The sequence below is a fragment of the Bos mutus genome, chromosome 29 (assembly GCF_027580195.1).
Source record: "Bos mutus isolate GX-2022 chromosome 29, NWIPB_WYAK_1.1, whole genome shotgun sequence".
In the NCBI taxonomy this organism is placed as follows: Eukaryota; Metazoa; Chordata; class Mammalia; order Artiodactyla; family Bovidae; genus Bos; species Bos mutus.
Genome location: NC_091645.1, coordinates 29,097,117 through 29,122,266, shown reverse-complemented (window position 1 = coordinate 29,122,266; position 25,150 = coordinate 29,097,117). Strand labels below are relative to the sequence as shown.

General features: G+C 52.6%; 2 protein-coding genes across 12 annotated transcripts in view; one reads left to right on the top strand and one right to left on the bottom strand.

The window, feature by feature from the left end:
• The window catches only part of KIRREL3 (kirre like nephrin family adhesion molecule 3), a 603,489-nt gene extending 598,177 nt beyond the window's left edge, over positions 1-5,312 (top strand). For both annotated transcript variants that reach the window (XM_070365160.1, XM_070365159.1), the window contains 2 exons: positions 3,748-3,834; positions 4,828-5,312. In XM_070365160.1, coding sequence (XP_070221261.1) covers positions 3,748-3,834; positions 4,828-5,271 — 531 coding nt within the window. In that variant the 3' untranslated portion in view covers positions 5,272-5,312. The remainder of the gene's footprint in view (positions 1-3,747; positions 3,835-4,827) is intronic.
• Positions 1-25,150, bottom strand: part of ST3GAL4 (ST3 beta-galactoside alpha-2,3-sialyltransferase 4) — a 111,974-nt gene that overhangs the window by 47,852 nt on the left and 38,972 nt on the right. For 6 of the 10 annotated variants that reach the window (XM_070365162.1, XM_070365164.1, XM_070365163.1 and 3 more), the window contains 9 exons: positions 24,058-24,130; positions 23,671-23,755; positions 23,156-23,236; positions 22,860-22,957; positions 22,598-22,658; positions 21,815-21,910; positions 21,540-21,729; positions 20,771-20,914; positions 15,781-15,924 (listed from right to left, as the gene is read on the bottom strand). In XM_070365162.1, the coding sequence (XP_070221263.1) occupies positions 15,781-15,924; positions 20,771-20,914; positions 21,540-21,729; positions 21,815-21,910; positions 22,598-22,658; positions 22,860-22,957; positions 23,156-23,236; positions 23,671-23,755; positions 24,058-24,130 (972 nt within the window). Of the gene's footprint in view, positions 1-3,380; positions 3,799-14,860; positions 15,519-15,780; positions 15,925-20,770; positions 20,915-21,539; positions 21,730-21,814; positions 21,911-22,597; positions 22,659-22,859; positions 22,958-23,155; positions 23,237-23,670; positions 23,756-24,057; positions 24,131-25,150 lie in introns of those variants that run through there. The other 4 variants (XM_070365168.1, XM_005892266.2, XM_005892267.3 and 1 more) reach the window with 4 other exon arrangements.

Here is a 25,150-nt window from a genome sequence, read left to right as displayed (position 1 = left end):
GACTGGTTTGATAGCCTTGTAGTCCAAGGGATTCTCAAGAGTCCTCTCCAGCACCACAATTCGAAAGCACCAATTCTTTGGGGGCTCAGCCTTCTTTATGGTCCAGTTCTCACATCTGTACATGACTTCTAGAAAAACCATAGCTTGACTGCTTGACTATTAGGACCTCTGTCGGCAAAGTGATGTACATAAATTGTCATAATATGATGTGACATAACATATAATCCTATACACATACACACACAGGTATTATCAACATTCAGTACATGCCTTCTCCCCCGCCCCCAAGGAAAGTCTGCAATAAGCATAGGTTCCTCTTCAGAAGCCGGCCTGTTGTACACTTATAACTTCTCTGGCAACTCCAAGGCCACTCCCTCTCCTCCTCCTGATTCCCACTGATAGACCATGACTCATCCCTCTGTGCAGACAGACCCTGGAAAACTCTGCTAGAACGCTCAGTTGCATATTGTGTCACGGTTATAATATGTCAGAGGAGCCGCAGCAAGCCAGTGGGTTAACAGCCTGGGCCTCTCTGTGCTCCAATCTTCTCATCTAGGAAATGGGATGAAATGGCAGGGTGAGGGCTCAGTGGGTAAACCCCTGAAGAGTGTGGAGCCAGCGGAACACAGTGAGGGCGCCAAGGAAGGGGAGCTATTGACATCGATGTGAAGTCACCTGTTTCCTTATCTGCCTCCACTAGAGAGGGTGAGCAAGCTGCCTTAAGTCAGCCCTGTGTCCCTGGCGCCTTCCACAGTCCCTGGAAGATGCTCGCCGCCATTCAGTGAATTAAATTGACGTCTTCTCTTCTGCTCTTTTTCTATCCAGTTGATTTTCCGGTCCTGTCAATCCCCACTTCACCATCTTTTCAAAGAGGTGCTTCTGCCACTTCTTCATTGTTACTCCTTAGCGCAGGCCTCCCTGGTCCATGACAGACAGCATCGTCCCAAGCGGTCCCACATTCTCGCCTTTTACCATTTGACTCACCAGAATCTTTCTAAAATGAATATCTGATCCTGTGGTGTGTGGGACCTTAGTTCCCCAGCCAGGGATCAAACCCACATCCCCTGCATTGAAGGGTAGATTCTTAACCACTGGACCACCAGGGAAGTCCCACATGTTTCTCTTCCACAGTACGTTTCTCTAATTACCTGTGAGCATCACCAGATATCCCAGAGTTTCTCAAAGGTCTGCTAATGTCTACTTCACCCAAGCGAACACAAGATCTGACACATGGAACAGTCACTCTTAAAAGGGAGGGGACCACAGCCCAGACCTGGGCAGGAGTGGACATCTCTGTTGATGAGCTTTATCAAGTCTGGTGTGGAGGTCCCCATGCCTGTCCTTCATCCCCCAGGGACCTTGCATTCCCTCCTAGTGGGATGTTCTGAACTCCCCTGACTGTCTTGACACCACTCTCCCGTCCAGACCCTAAAGAGTGGGGGTCACTCAGCAGTCAGTTAAGAGTAGGGGATAACCTCAGCGGAGAAACCCACTGAGGGCTCCCCGTGGGGAGACCTTCTTTCCCCCGCCCCAGTACAGCCCCAGTATGGAGGAAAGGCAGGCTTAGCAGTTGAATCTGGTGGGAAAGAAGAACTCGATCCAGATAGCCACAGCATTTACTGGAAAATGAAAAAAGAAGCATTAATGGGGAGCTAACAGAACCGAACTGCTTTGATTAATTCTCTGGTGCTCCAAAAATAGATCAGGAAAATGAGTCACAAAGAAGAAGTCACATCCCAGTTACGAGAATGGGTGGGAACCTGGACCAGACTGTGTTAGATGCGGAAGTGATACACAGGAAGGATATTCTGCACCATGGGACAGGCACCACTGTGGCTATTCAGACTAATTAATACACCCACTGTGTGCCAAGTATGCTTTATTTTTCACCTTAAGTGCATTATTTTTTAATTTTTAGTAATTTTGAGGCATGTCCCTTCATTCATTCATCTGACATAACATTTCTGACAGCCCTGCTGTATGGCAGGCACCACGCTGGGCACCAGCAAGTCAAAGAATTAATACAACACAATTAAATATGATTCCATTCCAAACAGATTTTGGTTAATGACCACAGGCACTGTACCAGGCATGCTAGAGACCCAAAGAGAGACAAAAATAGATCCCTGCCCCCTGACTCTCTGGCTTCCATTCAGGAAGATAACTTTTAATAATAATCTAAGTCCTTGCAATGAATAACAGGTGAGGCCCTAGTTGCCACCTCCTCGCAAGTAGCTTCCATTGATTCCTTTTCAAGGTCCTGCCCACTGCCCAGAGGTTCTGCAGTTATTTATCTACAGGTCCACCTCCTGCTGAGCAAAGCTGTTTCATAAAGTCTCTTGATATTTGTTTGCCTGGCCTTCAGCACAATGCCTGGCCTGAAGTCAGTCAGTTCAGTTCAGTTCAGTCGCACAGTCGTGTCCGACTGTTTGTGACCTCATGAATCGCAGCACGCCAGGCCTCCCTGTCCATCACCAACTCCCAGAGTTCACTCAGACTCATGTCCATCGAGTCAGTGATGCCATCCAGCCATCTCATCCTCTGTCATCCCCTGTCATCCCCTTCTCCTCCTGCCCCCAATCCCTCCCAGCATCAGAGTCTTTTCTAATGAGTCAACTCTTCGCATGAGGTGGCCAAAGTACTGGAGTTTCAGCTTCAGCATCATTCCTTCCAAAGAAATCCCAGGGCTGATCTTCAGAATGGACTGGTTGGATCTCCTTGCAGTCCAAGGGACTCTCAAGAGTCTTCTCCAACACCACAGTTCGAAAGCATCAATTCTTCGATGCTCAGCTTTCTTCACAGTCCAACTCTCACATCCATACATGACCACTGGAAAAACCATAGCCTTGACTAGACAGACATTTGTTGGCAAAGTAATGTCTCTGCTTTTCAATATGCTATCTAGGTTGGTTATAACTTTCCTTCCAAGGAGTAAGTGTCTTTTTAATTTCATGGCTACAGTCACCATCTGCAGTGATATTGGAGCCCAGAAAAATAAAGTCTGACACTGTTTCCACTGTTTTCCCATCTATTTCCTATGAAGTGATGGGACCGGATGCCATGATCTTTGTTTTCTGAATGTTGAGCTTTAAGCCAACTTTTTCACTCTCCACTTTCACTTTCATCAAGAGGTTTTTTAGTTCCTCTTCATTTTCTGCCATAAGGGTGGTGTCATCTGCATATCCGAGGTTATTGATATTTCTCCCAGCAATCTTGATTCTAGCCTGTGTTTCTTCCACTCCAGCGTTTCTCATGATGTACTCTGCATCTAAGTTAAATAAGCAGGGTGACAATATACAGCCTTGATGTACTCCTTTTCCTATTTGGAACCAGTCTGTTGGTCCATGTCCAGTTCTAACTGTTGCATCCTGACCTGCATACAGATTTCTCAAGAGGCAGGTTAGGTGGTCTGGTATTCCTATCTCTTTCAGAATTTTCCAGTTTATTGTGTTCAAATCCCTGGAGGTGACAACTGTAGCCAACAGAGAAAGGGAAGAAAGGAAGGGAGTGCCTCCCGCACCCACCTCTTTGTCTCCAGCTCTCACGAGGGGGTGGGGATAGGGGTCCAAGGGTCCAAGAACAACAGTGAGATCTGGAATCTCCTCCGGACTCTTGTCACCTGCCTCTGGGGGGAGGGGGAGGCAAAGATGGCAAGCATCTTTTGAGTTCATTTCTCCAGCTTTCCCCTGGGATGAGTGGACAGTCAGCCCACCTCCTACCCTCTGAGCAGCTGTTTTGGGGTTGTAGATGGACCGTGGCGAATTCCAGCAAGACTCAGTGCTGAAGCAGCTGGAGGTGCTCAAAGAAGAAGAGAAGGAGTTTCAGAACCTGAAGGTAAGGAGAGCCCTGCTTACAGTCACCGCACGGCCTGGATTCTAGGCTTCAGCGCTGATGACCCCAGCCCCAGATCCGAGCAAACTACAGCAGCAAATAAGAAGAGAAAGGCCAGAACTCACCTTTGGGATCTCTCCTCTCCATCAAGTTGGGATCACTCCCCCCCCAACAAGGAGATGAGAGAGTTAACTTCCTCTCCAATCACATTTATAATGAATTTCCATGTTCTGGACTAAAACAAAAAATAATGAAAGGTTCTCACATGACCTTGAGCTGCTGCTGCTGCTGCTGCTGCTGCTAAGTTGCTTCAGTCGTGTCCGACTCTGTGCGACCCCATAGATGGCAGCCGACCAGGCTCCCCCATCCCTGAGATTCTCCAGGCAAGAACACTGGAGTGGGTTGCCATTTCCTTCTCCAATGCATGAAAGTGAAAAGTGAAAGTGAAGTCGCCCAGTCGTGTCCGACTCTTCGCAACCCCATGGACTGCAGCCTACCAGGCTCCTTCGTCCATGGGATTTTCCAGGCAAGAGTACTGGAGTGGGGTGCCATTGCCTTCTCCGGACCTTGAGCTAGCTGCTCTGAAATAACAAAACATGCTGGGCAAGACTGGCTTTCCCAGGTGGCGCTAGCGGAAAGAACCCACCTGCCAATGCAGGAGACGTAAGAGACAGGAGTTCGATCCCTGGGTTGGGACGATCACCTGGAAAAGGAAATGGCAAGCCACCGCAGTATTCTTGCCTGGAGAATTCCAGGGACAGAGGAGCCTGACGGGCTACAGTCCATAGGGTGGCAAAGAGTTGGACATGACTGAGCAATTAAGCACACACTGGGCAAGACCCTACTTGAATACCTGCCAGCATCCTGCCCAGGCTAATAATCCACACCCCCACTCTGGCCCCCTGCCTACCTCCCCTACCTTCCTCCTATCTGTCCCTGGCCCTTCCCCACTGTCCATCAGGTGATGTGACAAGGCTCTCCCTCCGGCCCCTGCAGGACCCCACCAATGGCTACTACAGCGTCAACACCTTCAAGGAGCACCACTCGACCCCCACCATCTCGCTGTCCAGTTGCCAGCCGGACCTGCGCCCCACAGGCAAGCAGCGCGTGCCCACTGGCATGTCCTTCACCAACATCTACAGCACGCTGAGCGGCCAGGGCCGCCTCTACGACTACGGGCAGAGGTTCGTGCTGGGCATGGGCAGCTCGTCCATCGAGCTCTGCGAGCGGGAGTTCCAGCGGGGCTCGCTCAGCGACAGCAGCTCGTTCCTGGACACGCAGTGCGACAGCAGCGTCAGCAGCAGCGGCAAGCAGGACGGCTACGTGCAGTTCGACAAGGCGAGCAAGGCCTCGGCCTCCTCCTCCCACCACTCCCAGTCCTCTTCGCAGAACTCCGACCCCAGCCGGCCCCTGCAGCGGCGGATGCAGACGCACGTCTGAGCATCCCAGACCGAGGGTGGGGGACGGGTCGGAGCTCGGTCTGGCTCTGCAGAGACTTTGCAAAGGACCCCGGAAGCAGCCGCCTTCAGGACAGCCCCGAGGGCCACCACCCTCCCCGCAGCCCCGACCGATGGAGCACAAACGTGGGCCTGGCGGCAGCGCACACAACTTACAAGTAGAGACACGGGAAAAGGAAGCAGCCGAGAGGAGGTGTGCTCTTTACCCGCCTCTCAGTCCCGGCCTTTTTCTGGAGGCCCTCCTCCACCTGCTCCTCCCACAGGCTCCAGAGGCAGCTAAAACTCTGCTTTTGTGAATTGTACCCGTTGCTGCCCGCCAGCCCTGCCCCCATTCTTGTGCTTCAGTACCGCAGCCCTGGGAAGCAGGGGGTCAAGCGCTCCCGGTGCTGAGCTACCCCAGCGCCCCCTGCCGCTCCCAGCCTCCGAGGCTGGGAAGCCAGCGCCGGCCCTGGCCCTTGGCCGCCACCCCAATTTGTTCGGTGTTTTGTGTCCATACTCTTGCAGTTCTGTCCTTGGACTGGAGGCCTCTCAGCTCTGCAGTGGGACTGGTCTAATCAGAGACTGTGTCTGGGTGGGGGGCGGGGGGGGCAGTTGGGGGGAGAAAGAGGGAAGGAGGGGGAGTGTGACACGCGGGGACCCCTCGCCAGGCTGTGTGACCCAGAGCCTTCCCTACCCCTGCTTCGTGTACTCCTCCTCCCCCACCCCTGCACATTCAGAGTCAATATAAGGAGTGTGAGAGCTGCTCTGGTCAGGGTTCTTTAAACAGCGGTTGGAGAGACTGTGTTTGGGGATGCATGGGGTTTGAGGGGACCAGCAAGCAGGCCTTTCAAGTGATGAGACTCGCCTTCTCAGCTGAGCCTAGAGGCACCCACAGAACCGTGGTCCTGTCTTCAGTACAACTGCAGGGCCACTAGAGGATGCAAATCAGCTCCTCATGCCTACCTGCCACCTGAGAATAAACATTAGGGGCCCTGCCTCCAATAGATCCATTCTGTTCTTTTGTTCCTGCTGAGACAAGGGGAGACCCCAAGAACTCAGAAGATGCTTTGGGAACCCAGGGTTCCTGGCCTGGCTTTCCTTCGGCTTTCCCAGGCAGTGGAGAGCTCTGGTTGCGATGGCAACAAGACCTAGAGGCAGACTCCTCTAGGAAGTGCCCAACCCAGAGGGCGCACGAAAGCAGGGCCTCACCAACCACCTGACTCATGCCAGATACAGCTCAGGGGCAAAGGGGCATTGGTGGGGTCCTTCTAGGCCTTTCTTCTGGAAGTATTCTGCAAGGTCAGCTCCCTCCATTGGGGGTTCAGGGGAGGAGGCCCTCTTCAAAGAGCCTGTGCCACCAAGCACCCCAACACTGTGAGACTCAAATGATGTTCCAAGAATGGCTTTGTTTGGGTGGAAAGCTTGGCGTGGTGATGGCCAACAGGCTGGCATGGATAAACAGGGCCAAATTAGAATGCTCACTCTGTGAGCTTTGCAGAAGCCATGTTGTCCTGAAGGTTGAAGTTTCCTCCTAAGTTTTAGCCTCTTCTCCTCCAACTTTCCCTGGAGTCCTTACCCATCATGGGAACCTTCATCACGAAAGGCTGCTTCTCTCCACCATTGCTTCCTTGCTGCTAAGTCGCTTCAGTCATGTCCAACTCTGTGTGACCCCATAGACGGCAGCCCAGTAGGCGCCTCTGTCCCTGGGATTCTCCAGGCAAGAACACTGGAGTGGGTTGCCATTTCCCTCTCCAGTGCATGAAAGTGAAAAGTGAAAGTGAAGTCGCTCAGTCGTGCCCAACTCTTAGCGACCCCATGGACTGCAGCCCACCAGGCTCCTCTGTCCATGGGATTTTCCAGGCAAGAGTACTGGAGTAGGGTGCCACTGCCTTCTCTGATTGCTTCCTTGGATGGCCTCAATCCACAGACTCTATGCGTAGCCTTCGTAGCATCTCCACTCAGAGGATTTATCGGTTTCCACCATATTTCCTATTGCTTCAGAACCTCCCATTTCCTTTATATCTTCCTTTATAGCCCCCAAGCCGGAGGGAGTAGAAACTGATAAAGAAATGTAAGTGAGCATCCCAGCCCCACAGCTTGCTCCTGGTACCAGAGCACCATTTCTGGCCCAGCACATATTCCTGTGGGCTCCAGCTTAATTTTTTTTTTTCCCAATAATTGCTAACATTTTAAAATTTTATTTGGCTATGCTGGGTCTTCATTGCTGTGCAGGCTTCTCTTTAGCTGTGGCAAGCAGGGGCTACTCTTTGTTACCTAGCAGAGGTTTCTCATTGAGGTGACTTCTTTTGTTGCAAGGGCTCTGTGGGCTATGGGCTCTAGGATGCACAGGCGTCAGTACTTGCAGCACGTGGGCTCAGCAGTTGTGGTTCCAGGGCTCGAGACCACAGGCTCAATACTTGTGGCACATGGGCTTCGTGTGGGATCTTCCCGGACCAGGGATCGAACTTGTGTCTCCAGCATCGGCAGGCAGATTCTTTACCACCGAGCCACCAGGGAAGCCCTCTGTCTTCTAACCCCACAAGCCCTCTAACCCCACAAGCCTTCTTTCCCATATATGTCTTGCCTTTGCTATTAAAGAATAAGGGTCTAAGATCAAATGCAGAATGCCTTGGTGTGCTAGAATAGGAGGAGGATGACCTAAAGACAATCTGTCCATTTACTTCTACGCTTCCCCACCTTGGAGGCGGGTGGAAAATTGACCTTCTAATCCTCACCACAGACTACCTTGCCCCTTACCCCCTGCGCAATCATCACCACCCCTAATACACAGTTCTTCTAAAAGAATGGAGGTGCCCATTCTTTTCTTGGAGCCCAAGGTTATGGCACAAAATAACCTGGTAAGAAATATGATCTTCTGGAGAACAGAACCCTCTTTTCCCTCAGAGGCTCAGACACTCCTAGGATGGGGCTGTGGACATCACAGAAGATGGGGCTACCCCCTGAGCCCTCTCCAAGGAAGAAACACAGCGGAGAATCACTGAAAGTTTACGAAATCACACGTAAGGCCTTGGTGAAAGAGAAGAACACAGGTAGGTAAAATCAGTAGGCTCTATCACCAAGGCATTGAGAAGGATGCTGGACTGAGCCGTGCACATCCTTTTACCCCTCTGGCCCCATTTACTTCTCATGCAGGAGTGAAAGGCAAAAAAAGTTGGTAAAGGGAAGTGTTAAAAAAAAAAAAAATTGAAGGCAGTGGGAAGCCCTGAATTTCCCTACAAGTGACCTCACATCAACTGAAATGAGTGCTTCACATCCGTAATCTTATTTAATTCCTGCATTTCTACAAAGTATCACCATTTAACAGACAAGGGAGTGAGGCTTAAGAAACCAAAAGACCAGCCCAAGGTCACAGAGCTAACAAGTGACATGTGTGAGATTAAACACAGATGCTTTCCTCTGTGACATGTTTCCATCCACAGCAAAGGCCTAAGGCCGCTTGCATCCTAGAAAACGGCCGGTGCTGAAGGCCATAAGGACCCACTCGGGGGCGGGCAGAGGAAGGGCAGGCTGCAGCTCCAGTAGGAAAGCAGGACTGGCATCCTCCACCCCCAGTCCCCGAATGACCGGGAGCAACTTCCTGGGAAAGGGTGTCTGTGTATCAAATCACCCCCCACCCACAACGCCCCATTCCCAAGGCCAGGATCCAGCTTTCCGATAGCTTTACAATTCGTTATTGGCTCTGAGTCACTGGCCGAGGGCCCGGTTTCTAACTCTCAGGCTCGTTATCAGTCTGGAAAGCCCAGGGTTATTTCCACCATGTCTTCAACTCTCATGGAATGGAAGGTGGTCTCATACAAAGCCCCAAAGCCCCACCATAGTAAACCCATCTCTGATGAAGACGACTGAGACAAGTGCTCTAAAGGCACAGGCCTTGAAGCTGCCTGGGAGCTTCCAGAGAGGAGGGGAACACGAGAAATAACAGCAAACGTAATAAGGCTTTTGGGAGATTTCTCAGAACAGGAGAAAAGAAGCCAACAAAAATTCCTTTGCACTGCCTATGTGGGGGTGGGGAGGGGTACACACGGGGCACAGGGCCTTTGCCATGAAATGATCAGAACTGAAACGCCAGGTACACACTCCAGGAGTCCCACCAGCCCTTCCCAGGTACAGTGCATGGTTTGTGATGCCACCAGAAAAAAGGACAAGGTGGGGGAGTCCTGTAATTAGTTTCTTCTAGGAAGTTTCCCTATAAAATCAACTCTTTGTTGAAATAAAAGTATAAATATTTAAATAAAAATGATCCTAATTTGCATATAGATGTTTATTTCAAAAACATGAACATTTAGATATAAACCGAGGACATTTCAACCAAATCTTGATGTCTACTTCCCCTTTAAAGAAGCCTCTTATGGAAGCTGTTTTTAGGAGCTGTAACCACAGGCCAGCCATTTGCACCTTCAGCATCAAAACTACAGATCTCTGAGAGTCACTGATCACACACTCCCTTGCTCTGACGTTACTTCTCAAATTCAGTAAGACTCATCTTTTCCCCAACTCCCTGTGTTTCCATTTTCCTAACTAGGTCATCAGTTGGGAAAAATGAGACAATCCCAAGCTACTTTTCTTTCTAAACATAAGGATTTATTTTCCTGGATGAATACATTTGTGCTGCAGGAAGAGGCCCGTCCACTCTTTCCCTCTCTAACTGCTGTTCTTCCTGGCTCCATCTCTTCCTCCTCTCTGTTGGTGAAATCTTGGACATGTACTGAAAGCTTTTGGACCACAGGTCCTGTGGTTTCACACCTACCACAGCCCTCATCTTTACAAGGCCTTTTGTGAACACATGAGATTCACAAGATCCATCCTTGAGTTCTGGTCTACATCCCTGGGGCCTGTATCTGCCTGCCATTCCATGTTCTCAGAGCTCCTCCCTGGGCCAGCCGGCTCAGCCCACCCACAGGGCTGGGATAGCCTCAATCCCTGGTCCAAATGCCTCCCTTGTGCTCACTGACCAGGGAGCCCCGGCCACACAAAGGAACTTCCTTCTGTTGCTTCTCAAACTATGGCCCTTGGAAAGCTATGAGAACAGTCACATAAGGCTTCTCTATAGCTGTCTTCTTTGGAGTGACTCTAAAGTACTAAGATTCAAAGACAAGGTATGTGAAGTTTCAAGAAACAGGTCTTCTTAGGGAGAATCGGGGTCTTATTAACTAGACCTTACCTGAAATCTACTCCTCCTTATACAAGACTAGGAGTGCCACTCAGAATAAAAGCTGAATATAGGGATTTATCCCTGCAAAGGTCATCCTCCATTAAGCAAACACAGGTTCAAGGGAACTAGGTTCAAGATACCATCTTCATCACCTTTGTAAAGAAATTAAAGGGCCAGGGCCTTGCTGCCCAAGGATTAGAAGATAAATCCACGACACTAGTGGGGTCTGCACTTGGGAGAAATACTGAATGGAGAAGGCATTAGTGATAAAGTGATACAGATAAAGATTCAGGGCTTCTACAGCAGAATTTTCAGATGAGAATTTCCTATCTGACTTTTAATTAAAATTGTCTCTAGCTCTCTTGCCATGCAGGGCTACAGGTGGAACAGAAATGTACAGGAAAAAAAGCACAGAACTGGAAAGAATCTCCCTACCAGACTGTAACTTGTCCTCTTGTAGATATTTTTCTTTAGGAGAGAAACACATTTTTAGGCAAGTGAAGACACTCCTTAAGTGTTAAAGTTGGTGAGGTACATAAATGATGTTTTAGGAAACCTCAGAATAATAGTTCTGGAACAGCTTAGTTAAGTAATTCCAACTTCAACTCCCTGGGGTGATTCCTATCATTCCCTCCACCAGTTCTATTCTGCCAGTCTTGCAAGATTCTTGAGAGGAAACAAGAGGGGTTTGAGGGGTGAGGGGTGCAGTACTTTAAATTGGTCTTCCCAGGAAAGCTGAAATCTGGCTCCCAAAGTAGTTTTTCCTAAAGCCTTTTGTCAAATCCTCTGTGCTGACCCTCCTATACCGGACTGCACTCCCCAGTTTGCTCCCAGCTGCCTGCATTCCCTTTACTTGAAGAGGGGGGCCCCCAATACATTAGGGCCCCCCAAATCTGTCATCTAATAAGACCTAAGGTTCATCTCCCTGCCTCAATTCTCAAGTACAGAATCCCCATAAACTCTAACAAGAGAGGTCAAGTCACTAAGAAAGATCTGGTCAGGAAAACAGTCCGTTAACTACTGACATACACACACAGATCCCTCCTCAAACTCTTAAGTTGGAAAGATTTCCTGGAATCACATCCGGTACAAAACCAAGGAAATGCTCAAAACTAACAAATAATTTTCTGAAGCTATAATTAAGACATCAAAACAGTCAGATGGTTTGGGGGGAGCTTACCAACTATTAAGATGTACTTCTCAACCTTTGTTTAGCAAACTGCCCTGGTAGGCTGCCTGCCATGGAAACGTTGTTGTTCAGCCCTCAGACCCGGCAGACTCTTTCCAACCCCATGGACTGCAGCACACCAGGCTTCCCTCTCCTTCAATATCTCCTGGAGTTTGCTCAAACTCATGTCGAGAGAAACAGATAATGCCACCCAAAAAACACCTTTCTCCAAAAGCACCTGAGAGTATCTGACTTCAACTTGAAAACCATTGCCAGAGAGCAGTTTGAACTCACAGTTCTTTGCTGTTTTCTGCGAAGCCTGCATTTGAGTCCTCTTACCAGCCTCTTACCTTCCTCTGCTGAGCTTGTTGGTGACTTGAAGACAAACACTTTTCTGTAACTAGCCCTACCTGGGCATACGTTTGACCTTCCAGATGGACCTCACCTGTTTCATATGCTTTCAGGTATTCTCCATCATGCAAAAAGTAGCTTTCCAATCTAACATTGACATCATACTTTACAGTCGACCCGATGTTTTTCCAGACATATTCCCACTAGATCCTTAAAACCTCCTTGTGGGACAGGCATGCGTAATCACTATTTTACAGGTCACGTGACAGAGCACGGTTTTGTGTGTGTGGGCTTACACCTAACTGCCTCACAGACAAAACCGCTTCCGAGTTCAAACTTTTCGCAGGCTGCTGGCCAGTCTCTGGGGGAAGGCAATTGGATGTATTCATATCCTCGGAAAGTGTCAATAAAAACCCGAAGTGCTCAGCACTTTCACTTGATGTGAATACAGAACATCATTTCGACGTGATGACGGACTAAAGACCCAGGCTCTGTCTTGCCCAGCTAGGAAGTGGAGCTGGTTGTTCCGCCTCTTCTCCAGGCCTCTGTGGCGGAGAGATGGGGCGCACGGTCTACAACGCACTGGGCGGATCTCCTCCGATGGCCTGCAGCCCGAGTCTGTGTCACCCCCGCCCCAGCGGTGACATCAACGTAGGTCACATGAGCCAGCCCCGGCGGGAGTTCAGACAAGCCCCCTGGAAAAAACCGTGGTTCGCCTGCAAACCAGGCAGACAGACGGGCGCGGGCTCAGCGGCCGCTGCCAGGCCCGGAGCCGGTTGCCAGGGAGGCGCCGGCCTCTCAGCACCCCGGGAGGCCCCCGGGCGCACCGCGCTAGGGCGCCGCTCTGCCCGGGTGGCCCCTGCCCCGCGATAGCGGGGCCGACGACGCGTGCGCTGCACCCGGCCTCCGCCCCCGCCCGCGGGACAAAACCGCGCCTGCGCGTAATTAACGCGGCTCAAGGGCACCGGGGATTAGCCTGGGTTTTGCACGCAGACTGTTGAGTTGGAAGAGGCCCTTGAGATTATCCTGTAGTCTAGACGACCAGGGCAGTGGTTGCGGGTGCTTGTTAAAATTCCAGATTCCTGGGCTCCATCCCCAGAGGCCTGGGTAAAACCCGAGAATCTGCATTCTTAAATCACACCCAGATGATTCAGCACAGGTGGTCCTCATTGGCTGGACCCTCCCTCCTATTTCAAGGAATGTAGGAATTGGAGCACAAACGTGGAGAAGTGATCAGCCCAAGGTCGTACAGAATTAAGTGGCAAGCAAGTCAAGTACTTTCCCTCTGCCGTGCCCTGCGTCTCTCCTGCCTCCTTTTCCGGGCAGGTGGGCTGGCGGGCAGTTCATCCGCATTGGTCAGGCTAACTGAAGAATGGCAGGCCCTTTCTCAGAACTCAAAAGAGCCCCAGCCGTCAACTCCTCATCAAAGCTCCACCGCCTGCCCTGGGGCCCCTGGTGCTGCCTCTGTCCACCTGCGATTGGGGTACCCTGGAGAACGCTGAGCCCATGCCCCCACCCAGGGAGCAATGGCCAGTTTGGGGGGTATACACACCCCCTTCCCATACACATTCCTGTGTGGATGTAATCATGGAGGACTGTGTGTAGGCATCACACACTTCATGCAAAAATGTAAATCGCTCCCATGTGTACATGCGTGTGTGTGTGTGTGGAGTTTGGCGGGGGGAGGGGTATGAGTTTGGTTTCTGGCTCGAGTTTAGGCACATCCAGTAACAGGCAGTGGCCCCAGTCCAGGACAGCTGGATCATACGTGCTGACAGCCACTTTCAATGGCCTGCACGGGGAACCGGACACTCCCATGCAAACCCTCACAAGCAACAGCTGCAGATGCACCAGGAATAAGCTGAGCAAGGTTCCTGCACACACTGAAGCCTGGCGGGGTCAGCAAGGCTCCCCAGGACAAAGCTGGCCCATGTGGAGGAGAAAGCAGGGGGCCTGGGGCTGCGGCCCTATTTGCTCTCACCCCTGGGGGGACAGCAGCTAGCAGAGGGGTTCTGCCAGGTTTCTGAGAGAGCAAGTCCATCCCCTGCCATGGTCCTCTGCTCCTCCGAAATCTCTGCCCCTCCTTATCTGTCCTGTCCCAGCCTCACCGTCTCAAAACCTCAAGGCTGCAACTCTTTCCGAGAAAGCCAGGAACACAGCTGTGTGTCCCTTCCCTCTGGGGGAGGTCCGGCTCTCCCTCCTGGCTCCAGATGTAAAGGCACAGTTGGGAGAGTGGCGGGAAGCCCACTTGGCAGCTTAGTAGGGTCTGGGAAGATGGGAAAGAAAGCCGGGCAGAGACCGGCAGACAGCAGGGCTATCACGATTATAAAAACCTGGGCCGCGGGGAGAGGGGGTGGAGGACAAAAGCATTCCATCATTCCATCGCCTGGCCCATCGACTGCTCACAGGCCTTGCCAAGCCCTCAGACAACACCCGTGCCCTGCCCATCCCAATTCTGGCTGCCTGGGCCCCTGGCAGGACTTTCTGTAAACTCCATTTTATGATTCCCACTTAATCTGAGAAGGAAACTTGGCTTTCTTTGTCTGTCTCCACCCTTGTCCTCAAACACACACCTTCCAACATGTGATTCTGGAAACAAGGCTGGTGAGGGAGAGGGAGGGGAATGAGGGTGCTGCCCCTCCTGCCTCTGGAGAGTAAACCAGGATGCAGAGCCAGGCTAGGTGTCCAGCAGACAGGGCCGTCTGGGCACCAGTCACTTGCCTGCTATGTCAGGGTGACAGTGCATGACTTGGCACCACCCAAGCATCATATTCAGTAAACAATGACTTCCCAAATAACCCTGGCCCTCCTGCCCACCACCGGGCGAGGGGGCCCACCGCTGTGGCCCGCTCCCCATCCACGTCTTCTTCAATCCGAAAGGACAAAGAGTATCACAGCTGCTTCTGTTTTAGGAAAAATAGTTTAATAATTTGTAACCTATTTTAGGTCACTTCCACCATGGAGCCCCTGTGCCAGTGCTCTTCCCAAGCCTGCTGGGAGGGAGCAGCCCCTCTGTGGGGGGGTGGGGCACCACCCACTTCAGACGCCCCACCCTCCTGGGAGGCCCGCTCTGGGCCTAGGCCGTAGTGGGTGCGTCACTTCTGTCTGTGTCAAAAGTGAGCAGAACACTGTCATATGCCCCCTCTTCTGGATGCCATGGGGCCAGCCCACAGCACATTCCTACCCCTTAATTAAATAGCCCCTTAAATAATCTCCTGGCACTGGCAGAGAGGGGATGCCACAGAAGCAAGCCCCCATGCCCAGGCGCAGCCCCTCCTGCCCCAGGGCCTCCACCCTGACTCCATCTGGCCTCCACCAGAGCAGCCAGGGGCACGGCCTCATCTTAGACCTGGCCCCCTCCCCACACAGGAGAAGGTGAGTCCAAGCCGGCCATGCTGGCACCTGGCACCCCCAGAGGCACGGACCGGGGCCGCTCAGCAGGGTGAGCCGATGGAAACAGCCCTTGCCCGAGTCAGAAGTAAGTGAGGTTCTTGACCGCTCCGATCTCCAGCATCCGCTTGATGGCCAGGGCCTCCTGGGAGACATTGTGGCCTGACCACTGTGGAGACAGCCAAGGAAGCAAACTGAGGAACTTCTAAGCAGCTCTCTGGCTCTCCCGTGACCCCACGCCCTGGAGCTCTGTTCCCCAGGCCGGCTCTCGCAAGGAAGACAGAATAAGGAGGATGCTGGCCTGGGAGTCCAGATGCCTCTCTCTGTGTGACTCACAGGTGAACCATCTCTGGGCCCCCAGCACCACCCTCACTCACTCCGTGTCCCCAGGCCAGTTGGCTCCACCCAGTTCACCAGCAGGGACCACTTACCATCATGGACTTGAGCGTGATATACTCATAGTAGTGAATGGACTGCTTCTTCTGGTGGGCGTCTGGGTAGCCGAAGCCAGCAATGTGTACCAGGTCACAGAGGTGGAGGGCCAAGGTGATGGCCAACAGCCCTGTGGTGGGCTTCTGAGGGACAAGGGGTGGGCAAGGTATTAGAGGGAGCCAGAGTCTTTCAGCATCTCTAGGCCACCGCTCTGCAACAGAATCTTCTAGTATCATGGAAATGTTCATCATCTGTGCTGTCCTATATGGCAGCGAGGAGCCACGTGGGGTTCATGCAGCTAAGGAACTGAACTTTTTATTTGATTCAATTCTAATTAAATTTTAAATAGCCTCCTGTGGGGAATTCCCTGGTGGTCCAGTGGTTAGGACTCTGACTGAGCTCTCACCGCCAAGAGCTTGGGTTTGATTCCTGGTTGAGGAACTAAGATCCCACAAGCCATGGGACACAGCTAAAAAAAAAAAAACAAAATAGCCACATGTGGCTCATGACTACCATATGGCACGCTAAAGCTGTGCTTAGTCACTCAGTTGTGTCCAACTCTTTGCAACCCAGAGGACTGTAGCCCACTAGGCTCCTCTGTCCATAGGGATTCTCTAGGCAAGAATACTGGAGTGGGTTGCCATGCCCTCCGCCAGGGGATCTTTTCAACCCAGGGATCAAATCCAGGTGTCCCACATTGCAGGCAGATTCTTTACCATCTAAGCCACCGGGGAAGCCCAAGAACACTGGAGTGGGTAGCCTATCCCTTCTCCAGGGGCTCTTCCCGACCCAGGAATCGAACCAGGGTCTCCTGCATTGCAGGTGGTTTCTTACCAGCGGAGCTACCAGGGCAGCCCTACCATATGGCATAATACAGCTTAATACCTCTGGGGAGGGATGTATTAAGACCTTTGGGGATGATTACAGAATGATGGTAATGACAACAATAATAATAGTATCTATGACTTTCGGACCACTTGCTATGTGCCAGACAGTATCTTATCTTACCCCTATGTCATCTCATCTGTATGTGCTTGCTCAGTTGCACGTGACTCTTTGTGACCCCACGGACTGCAGCCCACCAGGCTCCTCTGTTCATGGGATTCTCCAGGCAAGAAGACTGGAGTGGGTTGCCATTTCCTCCTCCAGGGGATCTTCCCAACCCAGAGATCAAACCCACATTTCCTGCTTTGGCAGATGGATTCTTTACCACTGCACCACCTCTCATCCAGTCCTCACAAAAACACTTTGAGATCGATACTTTTACTAGCCCCATTGTATACAGCTGGGAAACTGAGGCTTAGAACTATTAAACAAGTCTCTCCAGGAGTAGAAAGGTTCTGCTCTCCATCCTGGAGAACCATACCTCTCCTGGAAGCCCCAGAGCACTCACACTCCCGGGCTGTGTGCCCTTCATGAGGGTGGGCTCTGCCTTCCGTAAAGTGGGGTCGGCAGTACCCCCCCACCCCCCACCGTAGGGCCTGCTATGAAGATCTCAGTTTCTCCACCTGCCCCTAATTCATCCACAGGGATGTGCCACCTTACAGCCTAACCTCACACATCCTCTTTCTTGGCTGGGATGACCTACCTTCCAGACCTCAGTGCCCACTCCCATTGACAAGCCACTCCCCGGAACTTGTCAGACCCCGCGAGGCCGGGTATTCCCCAGGGCCCCTTGCTGCGCTCTCCTATCTGTCACTTCCTGCCCCAGCCTTCCCTTTCAACCCTGTTGCTTTTACCTCCACTGTGTTATCTCAACCCATTCAGACCTCTGCCAAACCACACATTCATCACCTTCTAGCAGCTCTGCCTGGACGTGGGCTTTTTAACTAGTCAAACCCTCCTCTCCCCCTGTATTCCTGTCATTGTTAAACATATTACCATCCACCCAGTTGTGCTGGAAACCTGGAACAATCATACAGCCCTCAATTTCACCTTAAAATCAATGCTGCTGCTGCTAAGTCGCTTCAGTCGTGTCCGACTCTGTGCGACCCCATAGACTCTGTGTGAACCCCACCAGGCTCCCCCATCCCTGGGATTCTCCAGGCAAGAACACTGGAGTGGGTTACCATTGCCTTCTCCGAAAATCAATGCTATAGCAGGAGAATTCTAAGATGACCACCAATGACCCTTGCCCTTGAGAGTGTGTGTAACCTACGAAAATGATAAGATATATTACTCTGTGTTAGATTGCTTCATATGGCACAGAGGACCGGAAGATAGACAATCCTGGTGGGCTTGACCTCCTTTCATGAGCTTTTACATCCTGGTCTAGAGGTCAGCAGTGGAGGAAGTCGGACATGTGAAACACAAGAAGGATTTATCACGCATTGCTGGCCTAAAGATAGAGGGGGCCGGACAGCAAGGTATGTGGGCAGCTCTTAACAGGTGGAGGGTGTCACCCCAGGCTGAAAGCCAGCCACGAAATGGGGACTTCGGTCCTGCAACCACAAGGAACCAAATTCTTCCAACAATAGAAATGAACTTGGAAGTGGATTGCCCCTTTGAGCCACTAGACAAGAATGCAGTCAGACTGCCAACTTGATTTCAGCCTTGTATATTCTAACCAGAGAATCCAGCCATGCTGTATTGGACGTCTGACCTCCAGAACTATGAGTCAATACATGGGTGTTGTTTTAAGCCGCTAAACTGTGGTCATCTGTTAGGCAGTGACAGGAAACCAACATGGATGTCAGGTCCATCCATTTCTTCTTCCTTCTGCTAGAAGCCAGGTTCTTGTCCTCATCTCTGGCTTCTCCCTCTAGCCTTCACCCTCTGCCATCAGGGGTGTAAAATTCCTCCTTGCTGTCCCCCATCCACCTCCACGAGCACTAGAACTCAGTGCCAGGGGCGCTGCTTGGTCTTGCCGAATGAAATACCTTTCCCCAAGTGTCTGCTCCCTGGGCCCCATGACCCCTTAAGGCCCAACTCTGGTCTCACCTCTTCTGATGGTACCTCTCCGGACAACCCAAAGCAGAGGTCTACGCCTCCTCCAAGACCCCACAGCACTTGGAACAACTCTCTGCCAGAGCATCTTACCACTCCAGGTTACAACCTGTGTGTTTATTCTGCTAGGCTGAGTTTCCTTAGTGCAAAGAGCATGTCTTACTCCCCGTGTATTCAAAATTGGGGCCTGGTGCTAAGCAGTTACGAAAGCAGGCATTCAACACAGGAAGTTGAATCATAATAGATATTCAGTAAAAAATAAAATTATAGGGAGTTCTCTGGTGGCCGATGGCCTAGTGGTTAGGAGTCCAGCTTTCACTGCCATGCATGCGTGCTAAGTCATTTCAGTCGTGTCCAACTCTTCACGACCCCATGGACTGTATGTAGCCCACAAGGCTCCTCTGGCCATGGGATTGTCCAGGCAAGAATAACCAGAGTGAGTTGCCTTTTCCTCCTCCAGGGGATCTTCCCAACCCAGGGATCGAACCCACATCTTTTATATCTCCTACACTGGCAGATGGGTTCTTTACCACTGATGCCATGGATTCAATCCCTGCTCAGGAAACAGATCTCGCAAGCCGTGTGGCACAGCAAAAAAAAAAAAAAGAATAAAATCATTTATACAAAATTTGGCTAATATTTATTGAGCATTCGCAGTGTTCCAATCTTGATGATAAGCACATTACATAATTATGTTTTTAAATCCCAGAATGGCTATTGGAAAGGTCAGTACTGATCATTTCTCCACCACTCAGATAAGAAAAAGCCTCTAAGTGGTTGACTGGCCCAAGGCCATACAGCAGGCAGCACCTTGAGTCCTTTCTCTGATAGTTACCTCTGTCTCCTACCCAACACAACCCGAGGGCTCAAAGACATGAGGAAGTACCTGCTTGAGATGCTACCCAGTATGACGGAGCCCGTCAGCCAGAGACCACTAGAGAGCCAAAACCAAAACCATAACTTGCCGACGCATCCTGCCTCCCCAGACTGCCACGCCTAGCAAACCAGGGTACACAGGGCCAACTGCAATTCTTTTAACTTCCTTAGACCAAAATGTTCCAAGATCAGATCACAGATAAAGTGATCAAATAGTAACAGAAGGATCTGGGCTGGGCTCCATGTTCATTTGGGCTGGGCTCCAAAAACAAGACTATGACTGTCCGGAATTCCCTGGCTGACCAGTGGTTAGGACTCTACAGTTTCACTGCTGGGGGTATAGGTTCATGCTTGGTTGGGAACTAAAATCCCACAAGCCACATAGTCAAAAAAAAAAGACTACTGCCTGTCCCAGTAAATCCCCAGGGTACAGATTCTGATCAGTGCCTGCCAAAACCATCCTCTAACTCTAGCCCCCAAGCCATAAAAACACCCTTCCCTGATGCCCCACTTTGGCGATGCCTCTGGGCATCTCAAGAATCTGCACTCTTGGGCTTCCCTGGTGGCTCAGTGATGAAGAATCCACCTGCCAACGCAGGAGACACATGTTTAATTCCCGGTCCGGGAAGACCCCACATGCCTCGCCACAACTAAGCCCGTGTGCCACGGTCACCAAGCCTGTCCTCTAGAGCCTGGGAACTGCGACTACTGAGCCCACGTGCCTCAACTACTGAAGCCCAAACACCCTAGAGCCTGTGCTCTGCAAAAAGAGGAGCCACCGGATGAGAAGCCTAGGCACCGCGACTGGACAGTAGCCCCCTGCTCACCACAATGAGAAAAGCCCATGTAGCAACGAAGACCCAGCACAGCCAAAAATAAATAAAAGTATATAGTTAAAAAAAAGAAAAAACTTGCCATTTGTTCTTTTAAAGAAAAACAAAGAAAGAGTACAAACTCTGCCTTGCTGTAAACATCAGTGCACCAGCCTCATTACAGACAGGTGTGTGCCTGGGGCCTGTGTTATTCAGACGCATGCCGCCCTCTCCACTGGTATTCTCCCTTCGTCTGGGGTCCTCCGGACCTCCCCAAGCCTCTGGAAGTCCCACCTGCTTCCCACCCAGGACCCCAGCCCTCTGGCCTCCCCATCCGTCCACAACCCCTCATCACCTGCTTAATCTTGTGTGGCTGGTGTATCGGCAGGCTCAGCAGTTTGTCGGCTGCGATCTCCATGTAGAAGGGGTTGAGAATCCGAATCTGTTTGGGGTTGACGTCCCAGATGAGGGGAGGCTGTTTCCAGAAGCCCTTTCGCACCTAGGCGGGTGGGGACGGAAGGCGAGAGGGGAGTGGGTTGAAACCTGCTTCTCGAGTCCGGCCGCTGGGCTCTTCCAGGGAAAGGGGTCCATGTGGGGATGGCGTGGAATCCTCATGAGTGCGGGGTGAGGGGTGGGAGTCGGGACCAGAGGGGAGGAGCAGGGCGAGAGGGGAGTGGGGCAGTCCCCGTGGGAGGCCAGGTGACATGGTGTGGAGAGCACGGGGTCTAAGCCTTGCTCACTCCCCGTGACATCCACACAGGTAGAAGGGGCTAGGTCAACATCTGGCAGAAAACGGTCAGTTGGACAGTTCAACATTCAACCGATGGCAAAGAGAGAGAGTGGACTTTCTGGGATGTGTCCGCCTAAAAGGACAGAGATCTCGACTTTTCTAACCTGCCCACACCTGGAGATGCCTACAGACTGGTCCCTCTGCTCCCAGGCTTCTCACTGGGGCGCCCTGGGCTGCCGTTGCCTGAACGCTGTGGCAGAACACTGAGCTCACGCCTCGCCCTCACTGGCTCCTGAGGATCTTGGGCACACATGACAGAGCCGGAGGGCCTGAGCCCGGGCAGCGTTCCCCTACCGCAGGCCGAGACCGCTCCGCTCCCAGTCTCCCCACGTACTCGCTTCTTATCACTCAGGATGCTCTCAATCCAGTGGAAGTCCATGGCCTTGAAAGCCACCAGGACGAGGAGTGTGTCAGGGTTGTCCTCCACTTTGGGGTTGAAGTGGGCGGATTCAGGGTAGAAGAGACGCATGGTGGTCTTGGAGCCCACGTCCTGCTCGTAGCCAGCCACAGGGGCACTGTTTAACCTGGGAGGCGGGGAGAAGGATGCCCGTCACCCTGAGCTCCGCTGGTCTGTTCCCAGACAGAAGAGGGAAGGGCGGCCATACAGACCTGATGACCACGTCGTACTTGTTGATGGTCTCTCCCAGCGAGCTGTTGCGCAGCCGATGCCCGTTCCCCACCACCACGCAGCGGCGGCACTTCAGGCTGCCATGGGAACAGGGTGATGAGGCCTGGAAGGAGCCCCTGCTCCGGCTTCACCTTGCTCTCCTGTCCTCGTCTGCCCCAGGCCCCCTCAGCCCCTGCTTCCCATGGACAGTGCAGACGCCAAGTCACTTCAGTTGTGTCCGATTCTGTGCAAGCCCATGGACTATAGCCCGCCAGGCTTCTCTGTCCATGGGATTCTCCAAGCAAGAACACTGGAGTGGGTGGCCATGCCCTCCTCCAAGGGATCTTCCTGACCCAGGGATGGAATCCGTGTCTTTTAAGTCTCCTGCATCAGCAGGCAGGTTCTTTACCACTAGCACCACTTGGGAAGCCCCTACATGGACCAGGCATCTCCAAAGAATTCTGCTCCTGGTCATGCTGACTCTGCAGCCCTGGGCTTTCAAGGAAGAGGAAGCTGAGCAGAGCACAGGAGAGAGAGGAGGAGAGGAGGGAAGATGCCTGGGAAGGACTCTGAAGCAATCCCATTTCAGAGTCCCTGACTGCCCCTAAGGCTGGCCTGTTACCACGGCAATACCCTCAGCAACCTCTGCCCACCCTAGCAACACGATACCCAGGCTCGGTTGCCATAGGGACCGGTGTCCCCACCTCCCTGGAGACAGGCAGGCTCACTGGGAGGTGCTGGACCATGACTGTTTCTCACTGAGGCAGGAAGGCATGTCTCCTTACCTCTGGATGCTCTCTGGGATGGAGTAGCTGGTGATGGCTAGCACCCGGAGGAGCAGATCTTCTGCAAAAGGACCAGATTCGACAGGGCTGATGACAACAGCAACCTCTCCAAAGGCTGCCAGCCCTTCCTCCCCTGACCCCAATGTCTGAGCCTGGCTGAGAACTTGGGTGCTGGGACCGTGGGTGGCAAAGACTGAGAAGTAGTGTGGCCAAGGTGAGGCCACCATTCCTACCCACCCCGCTCCCCAAGGCAGGCACTTACCACTCCCCTTGGTCCCATAGGGCAGCTCATAGAGAGATGGGGTCTTGACCCAGAAATAATCTTTAAGCTGCAGGAAGAAAGGCTGTTCTCGGGAGTAGCTGTGCAGAGGTGAAGGCAGGGAGGGGATGAGAAAGTGATTAATCTTGATGCCAGAAACAGGGTCAGACCACAGACTATCATCATGTATACACGTCCAAGGCCTCCCCCGTCCTCACTGGCTTCACCTGACCCATGTCCTCCAGCATGGTTTCCTCCTCCTAGCTGTACTCAGCCCACCTCCACCCTCACACACGTACTTGCCAAAGAGCTTGGAGACCATCTTCTCTGCCTCACCCTGGAGGCATGGCTCCTTCTTCCCTGGGACGGGAAAATAAAAGCTGGAGACAGAAAAGAAGAGGAGATAGGAGCTCCAGTCAGACCTCCCAGGCCCAGGGGCCAGCGTTCCAGGCAGCTCTCACCTCCTCCCAGGGCATGAAGGCTCCAAGGCCCTGGAGAGTGACTCACAAGGTGGAATCATCTCAGCCCAAGTCCCACCTTGAAACCAAATCACTGCGAACCCAGCTCTTCCTTCTCCTAAACCCCTTGGGTAAGAGACCTGGGGACCCATCCCAGACCTTACCTCCCCAAACCCTCCCAACCACGCTCACTGAAAGATTCTGAGCTAATAGTGTAAGGGAGAGGCCACCACCTGGCTCTCTGAACCGTCCTCCCTACCACCAGGTCCCCACTCCATGACACTCCATCCCTGAGCCCCCTTCCTAAAAAAAAACAAAATGAAAAACCCACAGAAGAACATGAAAGATGGACTCACAGTTCAATGTACCTGTCCTCTCGAGAGATAGAGTACCACACCATGACAGCCAGGAACAGAGCCAACATGGCCAGGAGCTTCCAGCCTGCGGGGCGAATGCACACAAGAGCTGGAGGCAGGAACAGGCAGGCACGGCCCCAGGCCACCTGCCACACCTGCCCCGCCCGGGGCTCCCGCAACCCCAGCTCAGAGCAGGCCCCTGCTGGGCCATAGTTCTCTGGCTCCGGGCTTGGACCTGAGCATGTCTGCCATCCTTCAAGAGGAAGAGAGGTGCCCCCAGCTCCGTATCTGCCCTTCCACAACCCCCGGGAGGGTCGAGGGAAGATGCTGAAGACTGCCTCCGGGGAGCCCATCGCGGAGCGTGGGGAGCTCGTGGCGAACACTCACGGGACTTGCTGATCATGTTTCTCAGGTGCCAGGGTTCCTGGGGAGAGTTGTCATCCCGGCTGCCTCGGGCCACCTAGGAGGCAGGAGTCACAGGTGTGCGGTCAGCGCCGTGAACGCTCTGGCCTCGGCACCGGACCAGGGCACACCCACAGCCTGCCTCTTCCCGCCTCCAGGAAGTGCACAGCTGCAGGGCCATCCAGGGAGCAGCCCTCCTCACTCTGGATGTCCCCCTAACCCCTCAAAGGCGACCTCAGGGGTCCAGAGGGATCCTATGCCCCAGAAAGGGAAACCACATCCCACCGCTCACGGATTCCATCCCAGGCCAGACCGGCCCACCCCAGCTTCCCAGGCACGGCTCCCCTCACTGTCATCTCCCTTGGTTTGACCTCAGAAGGGTCAGCTCCAGGAAAGAGATGCACATCCACCCATTTTCTATGTGAAAGTTAAGCTCAAAGGTACAAGGGTGTGATTCACATTTGCACAAGTGAAGTGAAGTTTATCTCTTCTGCATATTCAAGGCATTCCTTTGGTGCTGGCCACCACCCACCCTTCCATCACCAAGCTCCCACTACTCCACCGGAATAGGTCCACTGGGGCCACACCCTGGTGAGGGTGGGGGCTACCAGATGGTCCAGGAGGCCTCCTTCAGCCCTTGTAGACTCTGGCTGAGTCACAACGTCCAAGCCTTCACTGCCCAGGTGCACTGGGGAAGGCAGTGGAGGCGGCTGTTTTAATGGGAGCATAGAGAGCAGGAGGGGCTTCCTCTGTAGCTCAGCGGTAAAAACAATCTGCCTGCAATGCAGGAGACATAGGAGACGCAGGTTCGATCCTTGGGTCAGGAAGATCCCCTCGAGGAGGGCATGGCAACCCACTCCAGAATTCCTGCCTGCAGAATCCCCATGGACAGAGGAGCCTGGAGGGCTACAGTCCATGGGGTCACAAAGAGTTGGACACGATTGAAGTAACTGAGCACACACACACACACACACGGGCAGTGGAAGGGTCTGCTCGGTCACAGAGGAGACAGGAGACCCTTTCAGGAAAGGGCAGAGGCCGGCAAGGTGAGGACGGAGCAGGGTGCGTTGCTACATGC